This window comes from Perna viridis, chromosome 8 (assembly GCF_037379345.1).
Source record: "Perna viridis isolate PV_CMFRI_1.1 ecotype Kerala chromosome 8, ASM3737934v1, whole genome shotgun sequence".
Lineage (NCBI taxonomy): Eukaryota > Metazoa > Mollusca > Bivalvia > Mytilida > Mytilidae > Perna > Perna viridis.
The window spans coordinates 1693119-1707623 of NC_142452.1; the positions used below are offsets into that span (position 1 = coordinate 1693119).

The following is a 14505-nucleotide window of genomic DNA, read 5'->3' on the forward strand; positions in this document are numbered from 1 at the left end:
AAGTGAAATGTTCAATACAACATGATTTATACACTACATTACCGCATGTATTAACATATCAAGTAACCCTTAACTTTGTACTTTTATATAAAGAACGTGACTGGCAGAATTTGTCCTTTCCAAAAATAGCACAAAATATAATATCTGATACTTCTTCATCCTTGCTAAATCCTATTTGAAAATAATCAGAAACAACCAATAAGCTATGTATTATGCAACCCTGTCTTGAGTTTATATAATTGTATATACAATACAGTTTTTAATCTTTTACAAAAACATACTGGAAATCGCGAAACAAAATGTTGTAAGAATTTATTATTAAATGTTTTCTGAATGGTAAATTATATAAAAGGAAAGCAGAAATAAAACTTAAGAGACTTTGTCTTCTGAACGACCATGGTATCACACACTATTCAGGTAAGGATTAAATTATATTGTGGATGCTTCAAAATTCTAAAACTAGGTATTTGCGGTCTTTGTGGCACATCACCATCCAAATTCAAAAATAAATACCAGAAATATGTAAAAATGCTGTTTTTCTTTTCGGTTTTCGTTTTTATTTGTTTTGTTTTTTCTATTTTTTGTCCTGTATTATTTTTTTCATGAACATTGCTTCAGTTGTTTAAAGTAATGTTGCTTATTCAAAGAAAAACATTTAAATGTCAAAATTTATGTGTGCGCGAATTATGTACTGAGCAGTTGTGATATAAAGCGAATATAAACTAAGTTTAAAAATAATCCAACAAATGAAAAATGTTGCGGTAATTGAAATGAACATTTTTATTAATGGGAAAATAAATATTATGAAAAATACTATTACTTTAAAATAAAAATAAATGTACAAAACTATGAAAGGTTGCATTAATAAAATATCGCTTTGTAGTTGAATCAGATCACGCATAAAAAACACCGACTAAAAACAAAAAGAACATAACAAAGCAGAACCCTCCATCCCCCCTCCAAAAAAAAGTTTCGGATCGTACTCGAAACTCATTTAATATGTATACATATATTTTAGTAAGAAAGAATGCCGTAACAAGCAATCTTTAAATTGTATAGGGTTGCATTAAACAACCTGCTGGTAACCCAAGATTACTGTTGGTAACAACCAAGGGTTACTTCTAATAACAACCCAGGGTAACTGCTGGTAACAACGAAAGGTTACTGCTGTTAACAACCCATGGTTACTGCTGTAACAACCAAGGTTTACTGCGCTGTTAACAACCCAGGGTTATTGCTGGTAGCAACCAAGGGTTACTGCTGGTAACAACAATGGGTTACTGCGCTGGTAACAACCAAGGTTTACCAAGTTCTCTCTGAATTACTGAAAATATCAGTGCACTTAAAAAAGAAGCAGTGTTTTCTCTAAGATTTATAGATAACATCCTGGCGACCCCTGAATTCCAATATAGCATCTTGCATAAAAAATTGTAGCATAACATTTGTATTAGACCCTATGGGAAGTTCTTTTCAGATTGCATCCTGGTAAAAATTGAGCATTACGGCAATGTGATGACCATGGGGAGATCACTGAAAGAAGGGATTAAGTACAAAGTATGTTAAAGGTAATCAAGTTTGAAAAATGAAATATGACGCCGAGGAATGAGGAAATTTTAGATGATGGAGGTCATAAGATCGAGGATTCGTAAGATGTTTTGTACTTTTTGACTAAAGCCTCATGTCATCTCTTGATTATGGCATCTGTTCGGTAATTTATTTTGTTGTCACCCTTATTTTGTCAGATTAATGCATTTTCTGAAAGGGTTATACGCAGAGTTAAACACTGTTCGGATCTTAATAAATGTGCTGTATCTGAATGCATACGGTACTGACCGAATTTTTTTTATCCATTTCGATTATGATCAGTGATCTCTTTTCTATTCAACGGAATGAGCTGTTAACAAACAGCACGACTGGTGTCTTGACAGAAGCAGGAACTGTTCATCTGATTTTATATCTGCTTCTCCTTTCAATAAATAAAGTGAAACCTATTCAATTCAAACAGAATCGGGATAAACCGTTAACCTGTGTAATCCAGACAATTAGGAAGTCCCTTCATTTTATTTCAAATATTTGGAACCTTTGTAAACCGAACACCAAAGTCCAAAGTGTGTTTGGTTAACACGCGTTACAATGTATCATTTAGAAATATAGTATCGAGTTTGATCGAACGTATTACAATTAGAATCATGAGACCAACTCCAAGCAGTGACACCTCTATTCCAACAAATATTACGTGGCATGTGATCAACTTTAACGACACCGCTCTGCCCACACATAATACATATCATGATACCAACTTCAGCGACACCGCTCTGTCTACATATCGTGATAACAACTCCAGTGGCACCGGTTTGCCAAATTTGTTACATATCATGAGACAAGCTGTGCCAATACATATTAGGCAATTTTCATGTTTAACTATAAACAATGAAATAAAAGGAAAATTTGTTGGACAGTATTTTTGTTCTATGAATTTTCCTTATTTCTTTTAAATAAAAGTTTTCAACAAATAATACAGGGTATTAATTCCTATCTAACTAGCATATGCCCTATTCGGGCAATATGATTGGTTGTTCACCTTATACGAACTCGGCGATGTCACTTGTTACAACAGTGTAAATTCCATGTGTATGGCTACAAATAAAGTCTCATTTCTACAATCGAAAAACACATAGTAAATTGAGTAAATGCTTCAAGACTTTTCCGACTTCATTCTGGATACCAAAACGTCACTACAGCCGTTCAAATCGCACTTTATTTTACTTTCAAGCAAATGTTTCTAAATTATTAACCTCGACTTCATAACTTTCAAGATTCGTATAACAGTTATTACTTTCCAAGTATGCACAAAAAAAACCACATAAACTGATTAATGAAAAGTTGTTAGATTTAATAAAGTGGTCTCTTGACCAATCTGGCTCTCTTTTCATTTCTCGTAATGAATAGAATACATTTTCAGTGATTTAAGACGAAATGTTTGAATTAATTGGACATTTGTGATCACTAATTGACAATATAATTATGTTAGATTTAGTAATGCTATATACAAACAGGTATTCCCATCGGTACAAGTATACCTATCCTATTGATATTAAACTTTTAGATATGCTGTACACGTGTTCACTAATACTTTTAGATAACCTAGTACTCGTATGCTCTCTGTCGATTAAGATATTACACAAGAAAATAGCAGGTCCCACACTACATAATGAACATAAAATGTTTCTCACAGATAAGCTTTTGCACCAGGGATATTGATATCACAAACTTCTTACTGTTTTTTCACCAAAACTTTGATACAAAAATGAAATGGCATTTGTAGGTTCTTGGTAAAACGGTATTTCTCACAAAGTCGTTTAACAAAAATACAGTCTATAAAGCACATTTCAAACAAAGTCCGATTGGTTTATCTGCTGCCTTTAATAGACTTATTCGTAAAGGATACAGTCAATTTCAAAATTACTGTTTATTTTTTTTTCACTTTGTTTGAGCATATAGTGATATTCGACCCTCATTGATCATTATTTTTTTTACACTTGTTGAAGACCTTAAACTGGTCTCTGATATTATTTACTATTTTTCATTTAGGTTATACACTTGTATACACATTTATTACGCTTCACCATATCCGTACTTTTTTGCACTTCTACCTAAAACCTTCGCTATTTTAGTACTGCACTACATTGATTCTTGCATACTCTGTACTTAACTCTACTACTCTGAATCAATACACTAATTGTAGTGACCGATTATTTTTAATGATGGTATTTTTGATGGTATTATCACTCTTTAATATGTTCCGAATTAGCTTTCAGTAACTTCGAGCATTGTTAAGAGGATAATTCATTGTGTCCATAAAGTGTTTGTTGAGGTATTTCATGGGGATAATAACATGTAATATTGAGTGCCTTATATGATGTGTTTGCTTGTTGATTCAGTTTATTTGGACCTTACATTAAATGGAGTTGGTTAAGACCATATAAAAACTAGTTGTAGCCTGTTTGCTGGGGGCCTTAAGCGGCACCAGACCCCCTGCCGTAATTTTGCCTACACTTCAATTTGGCCTCAGCTACGCGCTGAAGTGTGAAAGAAGTTTGAAGAAACAAAGGAAAGAAAAGTACATTATTTAAGCAAATGTTTCAGCGTTAACTACTATTGAATATCATTAAATGTAAATATAAACACCATGATTAAATCTTTAGGTAACAGATATTGAAAAATATATAAGATATATGCAAAAAATATAACATGACTCATTTGTAAATGAAATTTATGTTACGCCGTTGTGTATATTCCTTGATTAATTCGTTCAATACAAGATGTTGAAGGAAATCTTATTATATTAAATGATAGATATGCATTAACTTATACAATATTAGCACTATGTATAATAAAGCAATTAGTATGAACGACAAAAGAAAAAATAAAAGTAACTTTGTGTTCCCATTTCATTGACAATAATATCAACCCCTACTGTCAATGCAAAGCTTTATCAACAATATTATACTATAGCGCTCTAGATTAAAACAATGTTTCAATCCTCATTTTCGTTTTGTTGCTTTTGTGATCTTTAGTGTAGTCCCGTGTGGGTCCGGGTGTTAAAAGAATAGGCCTGCAGCAGCACTAAGCTTGTCATAAAAGGCGACTAAATAGTGCTCAGAAACCAAGCCGGGGGCTAGGCGCTCTGCCCACAGATCAACTGGGATGTGTGCCCCAGGTGGCGGAATGGGGTACCCCTGGAGTGTTACATGCTGGGGTTGTCAGGCTATAATACGGGAAACCTGACCGCAAACCATAGTGGTGCACCGTGTTGGGAAAGATGTCACGTTCCTCGCACGTTAAAGAACCCTACTGTGGTATTCGATAGGAGTAGGAACCTTTACGCTCCGCCACAGTAGGCTAAATTGCCCGACTTTACCCACCCCTCCCTTTTTCTAGTGGCAATCAAAATGCTTCAACCCAATTATCCTTGTGTCCAATCCTTTTTTTTTTATTTCATCATCATTTTATGTTCATTTTATCATCCATTTCATGTTCATCGTCTGAATATAGTTGAAATATTGCTGCTTGGGCTTTAAACCCCAACAATCAATTAATCTCTTTAGTGTTGAATTGAATATATAGAAATCAATATACTGTTCATTATTCATTTGTTCATTTGTTTTAAACCTATGTCAAACCTCTATATCGTTGTTGCTGCCGTTGTCGTACCAAGTTAGATTGTTAAATGCAGGACTATGTTGATTGCATTAGCAATCATCTTTATTGAGTCATTAAAAATAATTATGTGATAAGTAAAGTCAATAATTAAATTTTATGGTTCCAGCTTAATGTCATCATTAATTCATTATTCATTGTATTACATTTTAATTTCATGATTAAATGGAAATGCATCCCATAAAGCACTTTAAATATCAGCTTCTTGCTAATATACCTACAAATTGGTGATGTTGCACATCCGTGATTACATTTTCATGTGACAAAAACAAGTTAGGGTAAAAAAATAGCAAACATTTATACCTACTGGAGACATAGACGTGAGACCATGTCATATTCTGGTGGCGGGTTGTTTAGAATACGTTACCATTTTCTTACTAAAACGTTAACCTGGAAGCCCAAGAAATATTTTCATCTTTCACAATTTTCTCTTAAATATAACTGCGGATCACAATGGAGTATTCTGTCTTTGATTAGTTGAGCGAATATGCCGTTTTTTATTTACTTCTTTACGTTCTAATATTCAAATTTTAAAAGTTTTTTTTTCAAATTACTTACATCATCTTTCGATACAAATGTACAACAATTAATATACCGGTTCTGAGATTTTTTATTTTATTTAATCAGCGGCAAACTACTCAAGTATTCTGTATATCAATGGCTGGTGACTTGTGGCAGCTTATGATATTTCATACTTAATGATCGAATTGACTACACTACAGATACAAGGATAACTAAGTAACATTTGAAAAAATTCTGTCGGAAGTGCCAAATACAAACGGTTGTGGACAGAGCGGTTGGTAAACAAGTGGAAACTGTTTGATGGGTTATGTCTAGGTTTAACATCGTGCCAAACCTCCCTCTGTGACATGAATATACCGATGGTGACTAAAATGCACTTGCATGCTTTAGTGTGACTATCGGTAACTTAGTAGTCATATCAGAACAAAGAATAGTTTTGTCTGCAAAACGTTTTACATCTAATAAATATAAAACCATAAATCTGTGTTCTCCTCTTTTGGTCTCTCTACCAAGGACGATGACTGTGATTTACCGTCTATGTACTGGATTCCTAAGAACCCATACAAACAACGTTACATAGCTGGATCTCCAAAATGTACCACCAAACCTCTTTCAAAACTTTTAACTTCTATACTTATAGCTGTCAAAGAGGGTTTGCAATCCTACCACAACACTTGTTACTCCCGTAGTGGTATTAATTCAATGTGGATCCTGAAAAATTCGAAAGATCTTTTTGAGACAATCAGTTCAAGAATTTTACCTGAATATAATAGCGTTAAAACCTATGATTTTTCAACACTGTATACTTCTATTCCCCATACTCAGTTAAAATCCCGACTTAAAAACATTATACATCGTTGTTTTTTTTCCAAAAACGATGGTACACCTAGATACAAATACATAGTTCTTGGTAGAGATTCCTCATACTTTGTAAGAAATAATTCAAAATCATCTTCAAAATATACAGAGGAAGATGTTTACAAAATGCTGGCATTTTTTATCGACAACATATTTGTCCAGTGTGGTGGACGTGTTTTTCAACAAACGGTCGGCATTCCAATGGGAACAAACTGTGCTCCTTTACTCGCTGACCTATTCCTTCACTTTTATGAGGCTGACTTTATCGCTGATCTGATCCGAAAGAATATCGTTTGGCTAAATCTCAGTTTCCGCTATATAGATGACGTATTATCTTTAAACAATCCTAATTTCGGGGATTTGATACATCGCATCTACCCAAAAGAATTTGAGAAAAAGGATACTACAGACACTGTAAAGTCTGCCTCATATCTTGACCTATACTTAGAAATCGATGGTAAAGGAAAACTATTGACCAAACTTTACGACAAACGTGATGCCTTTTCATTCAGAATTGTCCACTTTTCTTTCATCTGTGGCAACATCCCTTCAGCACCTGGAGTGTTCATATTACAACTGACACGTTATGCCAGAGCTTGCCGAAACTACAAAGACGTTTTGTATCGCGCTAGAACTCTAACAAAGAGGCTTCTGGAGCAGGGTTATGTTGCTACAAGATTGAAGTCATCCCTACAAAAGTTTTATGCCAGTCATCATGAACTCGTGGATCGTTACGGTATATCCGTCTGCAACATGAATACTGATTTGTTCAACGTGTCATAGTTTTTCTTTCCTCTTTCGTCTACCCCGGACTTGACTTTTTATGAGCAACTCGGCGGGTGTTTCTAGGAAAGCAGGGGATGCTTACCCTACCGGTGCACCTGGTCCATGCTCCCAGTTTTTAGTGGAGTCCGAGTTTCTCATTAGCTTTTGTTACTTTGTATGTATGATTTTACTTACATTATTTTCTTTATTGTGTATGTCTGTTTTCCATGTCTGGTCTTTGTTCATGGATTACATTCTTTTGATTAACCTTGGTTGCCTTGATTACTCTTACACAAAGCAATAATTACTCATTGTTCTAGAAAAAAACAGTTCCTCATACCTGTGATGCCCCGTGCAGGTCCGGGTGTTAAAAGAATAGGCCTGCAGCAGTGCTAAGCTTGTCGTAAAAGGCGACTTAATATTGCTCAGAACCCTAGCCGGGGGCTAGGGCGCTTTGCCCACAGAGCAACCGGGATGTGTGCCCCAGTTGGTGGATTGGGGTACCCCTGGTGTGTTACATGCCGGGGTTGTCAGGCTATAATACGGAAAACCTGACCGCAAACCATAGTGGTGCACCGTGTTGGGAAAGATGCCATGTTCCTCGCACGTTAAATAACCCTACTGTGGTATTCTCCCCGGGGTAGGAACCATAGTGCTCCACCACAGGAGGCTAAATTGCCCGACCCTACCCACCTCTCCCTATTTCCAGTGTCAATCAAAATTCTCGACCCCATTGTCCTTGTGTCCCATCCCTTTTTCATTTCATCATCATTTCATGTTCATTTTATCATCAATTTCATGTTCATCGTCTGAATATAGCTGAAATACTGCTGCTCGGACGTTAAACCCCAACAAACAAACAAAATCATACCCGTGATTCAGGAGTCTGTTACAAATGTACGCAGATATTTATTGCCTTCAATGAAATTAGAATAGTTAGTACTTGCTCCAGCGGAGCTAATCAATTGTGAAATATGAAGGTATATTGCTGCACAGGTAAGGAAAATTTATAATTTTAATACCAAAAGCGTCTCGTTGATCATAAATTTTAGTGCTGAGATGACAACTGTTGTCGAAATCGAAATGTAGGTCCACCAAAAAAGATGCTGAACAAGCTGTTTCTGTAGTCCCCTTTATCACAAGCTCTGGTGGATATATTGAAGGTAACCATTTACCAAAAGAATGATTGTTAATCATCAATATATCTGGATGTGAAATTAATGGATTTCGCAACTTATACATTTTTATCGAGATTATTAAGAAACTCAGTCTCGTATGAATACAAAAATAAGTTGGCTAGGATAGGAGCAATATAGATTGCCCAATGGAATGCCAACTTGTAGCTGAAAATTGATCCTCCAAATGTGACAAATATATTATCAATGAGGAAATCAAGCATGCTACAAAACTGACATCTCTTTCGTGGATCAAGACGTAGATCCAGCTATATACCTGTCTTGGTATGGATTCTTTTGAGGTTTGAAAATCCAATACAAGTAAGGCATAGTTTCGATGTTGAGAGAAGACATGAAGGACTTATGTATGTATTTCATCTTTGTCAATGATCATTTCCAGTCAAAATTAAGAATTAATCCCTATTTAAAACACTATCGAGTTAGTTTTTTTTAATCGCGGACTCCGGACTATTCAGTTAAAAGCGTCACAATTCCAAACCAGATTATACAAAATAACGTACGCATAGAGCTAATAAATCAGATGGTTTATTTCAAACCATGTTAGATTAAGTTTTTTATCATATCACCCGACACATTTTCTAGGTGTTTTAACCATGTTAGATTAAGTTTTTTATCATATCACCCGACATATTTTCGAGGTGTTTTAACCATGTTAGATTAAGTTTTTTATCATATCACCCGACACATTTTCTAGGTGTTTTGTGTTGTCGGACTTGTTTTAATTGCTGTCAAAGAAGGAGATGCAGGAGCAGGATGTGTAAGAAAACCACCACTCCGAGACATATATGGAGCCGCAGCCCAAACACCGGGAACGATGGGAGATACGTAAGTGTTCTTTATTTATTGCTTTGAATAAGTTCAGAATACCTAAGATGAAATCTATGGAAACTTATTTAGGATATTTGTTTCTTGCGGTTTTCGACATAATTCAGCATTTTTATCTTTATCGTTATATTCACATTCGTCGCAAGAACTGAAGTTTAAAAAGTGCGATAAACTGCATAAAATGTGACTTTGTCGATATAATTGATGTTGCAAAGTTAAAAAAAAAAAATATATATTGATATTAATTTTATCGATTTATATCGATTTATGTTATATGCAAATAAAGACATACAACAAATATTCTATGTCGATATATTTATCTTGATTTTTATAGAACAAATAAAGGTGTCGATATGAAAGATATCGAAAAAACACGAAATAATTTACGACATCGACAAAGTTTAATACGATTGTCGATATCAAGATTTATTTTGCGTTTTGTCGGTATCTTTATTATCGACATCTTTACTTGTTCTATAACATTTCAATAAATAAACATATCGATATAGTTAGAATATTTGTCGATTTGTAATATTTGCATATAATATGAATCGATATAAATTGATAAAATTCGTATCAATATATATTAATGTTTTTGAACATTGCGACATAAATTATATCGAGAAAGTCACGTTTTATACATTTCATCGCATTTTTTAACTCCAGTTGTTGCAAAAAATGTGAATATGACGTGATGAAAATGCTGATTTATGTCGGGAACTGCAACAAGTAAATGTCCTAAACACGTTACCATTGAAATCAACACTTTACAATGCAGCAATAAATAACAACATCTGCTCAACAAAATGTTATTTAATTTTGAATTTTATTTTCAAGAACCCTTGCAGATATCTCTGAGAGTAAAAATGAAGTAACTTATGTTATTAAGAGAAACCACTACGAATTCCCTTATATAATATTAGCCATAGTTCTCATATCGAAATATATGCCTAATTGGGTACTCCTGAATGTCAAACGGTATCAAAAGGGTACCTTCAATTCATAAACTTTAAAATACATCCCTATTAAACTACAAGTAAATCTGTTCAAATTTTTTTGTGTGAGTCATTACAAATGATAAAACAAATTGTCCAGGACGTTATTTTCAAAGAACTTCACATTTAGAAATCATATTGTGGAATCAATGCAGTATTGTAAAAACAAAATAAGTGAAATCAGATTTACTACAAAAATGCAATTAGAGAGCAACAGAAAACAGTGTCAAACAGAATATTGTTTTAATTATTGAAGTTATTATCCAGGCTTCTTGGATCAACTGGTGGTAATATTTATAGAGAGACCACACTTTGATTGCAAATTTACATGCACTATCAGATCAGTGTTTCAGTCTTACAATTTTTGAATGCTGTTTTGTTTTGTTTTGCTTCGTTTTTTTGTTGTTTTTGTTTTTGTTTTATTTGGGGGGCATGTTAAATAAATAATTAGAGAAGTTTATTGATATAAAGTAATACTATCATGTCAGATAACTTTCAATTGAACAGTTTCTATATAAAGGTATGTGTGATTATTAACACTTTGCTAATATAGTTTTGGATTTGCAGTAAACCGCCTAGACAAAGATCATCGACTGACACTACCAGACTTAGACAGTTTTGCTGGAGGTTAGTATACCAATTTGTTCAAAAACTATTATACGTTATTTTATATGCACTTCTTTTGAAATACAATACAAGATTTGTTTTCTTTGATTCTTATTTATGCTTTAATTTGCGTAATTTCAATATAGCATTTTTGTTTTCGGTCTGTTGATTATATAATTCAAAAGCATTACACAGGAAAATTTGCAACATTTGTTTTCATATATTTCAAAAAGTATAGAAACATATGTTTAGGACCGGTATTGAAATATATCTATTTGTGCCCACTAAAACTCATGAACTGCATGTTTTGTCCCAATTCAAATGAAAACATACGCTTTTAATGATCTGGAAAATATGTGTTTACATTTTAATATATTAATGACAGATTAAAATATATATTTATATTTTAATTGAAAACATATGTTTTTCATATGTTTTTCATTGTTACCAATTTTCCTGTGTATCAGTTGAACAAAAAACAGCAAGAGAAACTATAAGACTAATTATCGCACCTGTTTAAAAAATAGAGATATTCTTAGGTATCAATTTAAAAAGGCATTGTTTTCTTCAACATTAATCAGTCTGTAGAGTAAAAAAACTTTCCCAAAGTTATATACCGATATACATTTTAATTTAATATCATGCTGATATATCAAGCTTTGAATATATCATGAGTGTCTTAGACTATGAAAAGAAAGTCACATTTTCTATTCTTTTTCAAATATATTTTAGATACATGTTTATTGAAAGAGCTTTATTGTGTACTGAAGTGTATATACTTTGATATCTCTATCTCTTTTTTATATATAAAAAAAAAGATAACTCTAGTCTCATAAAAATGACATGAAGGTAACAATTAATCATATCTGTAGTGTAAACTGCAAAGGTCTCCAATAATCTGGAAAAGAAACATAATAAGAGTGGTCAAATCAATAAATACAACGTAGCATTTTATTACTGCAAGAAACTCACTATTCTAAGGAATACTTAGTAATATCCTCCAGGTAGTTAACAGACAGTAATATATCAGTAATGGAATCAATAGCTATAAAAATGCTAGTAGATTTATGGTACAAGATATAGAGTTAAATTATAGTATCATAACATAAAAGTATATGATAGTCATCAGTACTGCAAACTTAATTTTGATAAACAAATAGACAAATGTAAAAAAAAAACTGTTTATGGCTGGAGAAACTTAAGTACCAAAATAGGAATCATTACCGTTGTGATAAAAACTTTTTGCAAGTCTCACCGTAATGAAATCAAATGATCAATACTAGGGAAAAGAGGGGGTTACATGTAAGTATGTTTGATATAGATACGCATTCCAGAAGTTTTATGGGCGTCATCATGAACTCGCGGATCGTTATGGTGTATCCATCAGCACCATGAAAACTGATTTATTTAACGGGACATAATTTTCCTTTCCTCGTTTGTCTACCCCGGACCTGACTTTTTATGAGCAACTCGGCGGGTGTTTCTAGAAAAGCAGAGGACGCTTACCCTACCGGTGCACCTGGTCCTGCTCCCAGTTTTTAGTGGAGTCCGAGTTGCTTATTTACTTTTGTTACTTTGTATGTATAATTTTAGTTACTTTATGTTCTTTATTGTCTATGTTTGTTTTCCATATCTGGTCTTTGTCCCTGGATTACATTCTTTTGATTACTGCTATAATCTTGGTTTCCTTGATTACTCTTTCAAATAAGGATTATAATAAAACTAGAAAAAAGACATGACTGGAACGGAGAATTCATTCTTTAAAAAAATATATCTCCATCTTTGTTAAATAATTTATAATCTGAATCCTCATTAAAAACTCAATTGAATCTATCTAATACACCAACTTCTATGTGAACTTTCACCAAAATCGATGTAAAGGCCCTAATCTTCATAGGCTTTAGCGGCTTGAATGTTAAAATACTCCATGAAAAAGAGATAGTTCACGATGGCAAACGTAAAGTAATCACACTTCTCATAGAGCTTACTCGAAAACTTACATTTTTCATTAATTTGGGAATTAAGTTTAATTAAGATAAGACACATAATTCTGCTTTACTATATTTACCTTTATTGTTAACTCTTTGGGACAAATCACTTATCATAGATTATTCGGAAATTAAACTTTACTATAATTTAATGTACTACTGAAATAACAAGAGAAATCTTTATTCTCTATCAAGGACCAAAAGGTTAAGAACCAAGGGTGTCACAAACAAGGATGAATATAAAGCTGATGAGTATACTCTATCAAGAAAAGGGAAATGGCAAGTTGACGATCTCTGCAGGTCACATCACGATTCTACTACTTTAAGCGGGATTTGGTACGACGGCTGCTACGTCTATCGCCCATACAGAGATTGGACATGTCCTCATGTTACCTGTGAAACCAAGTAAGTGTTGTCTAACGGAAGTGTGTTCAACCTTGTGTATACATATCGTAGATCTAATGATTTAAAAAAAAATTCTCTCAAAAAGTTCATCCTGATAAAAAATAGAAAATACCACCTTTTTGTAAAATTATGACCTGGTGGTTTGTTACAGTTTTCCTCTGTCTTTTAACATGGAACATTTTAAAGATAACCGACAGATTCTTTTTGTTTTGTTTGTTGTTTTAAAAATGACACCATTACATTGAGGAGTAAAAATTACAATGTTTAATATTAGAATTTATCCCTCTAAATCTGCAAAAGCAATTAATATTTCCACTCGTTTCCTTTTAGCATGTGTGAGAATGTGAATGATCCAAATCCATACACTTTTTACACGTGTCAGCCTGATAAGTACTACTTTGTGGAAATTTGGGTGGCTTGCTGGAACGATGTTAGAAAATTGTGGGTTCCTCAAAAGAAGACTATTTTCTTCCCAAGATGCTGTTCCTGCAAGAGATATACGTGGACGTGTACCTGAAACATTTACAAGAAATAAAATAATGGAATCTCATCTCTTCATATTATTTTTTTACAAATAATAACATCACAACATATTTGTTATCATATGCCACCAACCAAGGCCAATCCACACGTTTGTAACCATATGCCAACAACCACAGCTTATTGATAAAAAAAAATGTCTATTAGCGTATGCAACGAACCAGTGCTAATTAACACAACACATTTATTATCATATGCCACCAACCAAAGCCAATAAACAGTAAACATTTGTTATCATATGCCGGCAACCAAAGCTAATTAACACAACACTTGTGTTATCATATGCCACAAACCAAGGCTAATTAACACAACACATTTCTCATCATATGTCACTTACCACAGCTAATTAACACAGCACATTTGTTATAATATGCCACCAACCAAAGCTAATTAACGTGTCTTATATGATAACAGAGGTGCCTACATATGATAATTTGTATTTGTGACTTTTAAATAAAAAGACAAGAGCAGAATGATCGTGACAAAACCCAATGATGAAGCAATGTCCAAAATATAAATGTGTGTTATTGAATAGGTCAGAAAAAGAAAAATATACTTGAATTATCAATAAATCACTTCTGAGCA

At 33.4% G+C, this 14505-nt stretch overlaps 1 protein-coding gene across 1 annotated transcript; it reads left to right on the plus strand.

Annotated features, from left to right (window-relative positions):
• The first annotated feature begins 261 nt into the window (after positions 1 to 261).
• Positions 262 to 13930, plus strand: LOC148608888 (uncharacterized). The gene is made up of 5 exons (XM_088542595.1): positions 262 to 417; positions 9256 to 9386; positions 10949 to 11008; positions 13171 to 13380; positions 13711 to 13930. The coding sequence occupies exons 1-5, from the start codon at positions 397 to 399 to the stop codon at positions 13895 to 13897; spliced, it is 609 nt and encodes a 202-aa protein (XP_088398721.1). The 5' UTR covers positions 262 to 396; the 3' UTR covers positions 13898 to 13930.
• Positions 13931 to 14505: the final 575 nt, after the last annotated feature.

Excerpts from the sequence above, each read along its gene's own strand:
- LOC148608888 (XM_088542595.1), top strand. The coding sequence starts at position 397 with ATGGTATCACACACTATTCAG. Across the intron at positions 9,387-10,948 it reads CCGGGAACGATGGGAGATAC|TAAACCGCCTAGACAAAGAT; the intron begins GTAAGTGTTCTT and ends TTGGATTTGCAG. Across the intron at positions 11,009-13,170 it reads CTTAGACAGTTTTGCTGGAG|GACCAAAAGGTTAAGAACCA; the intron begins GTTAGTATACCA and ends TTCTCTATCAAG.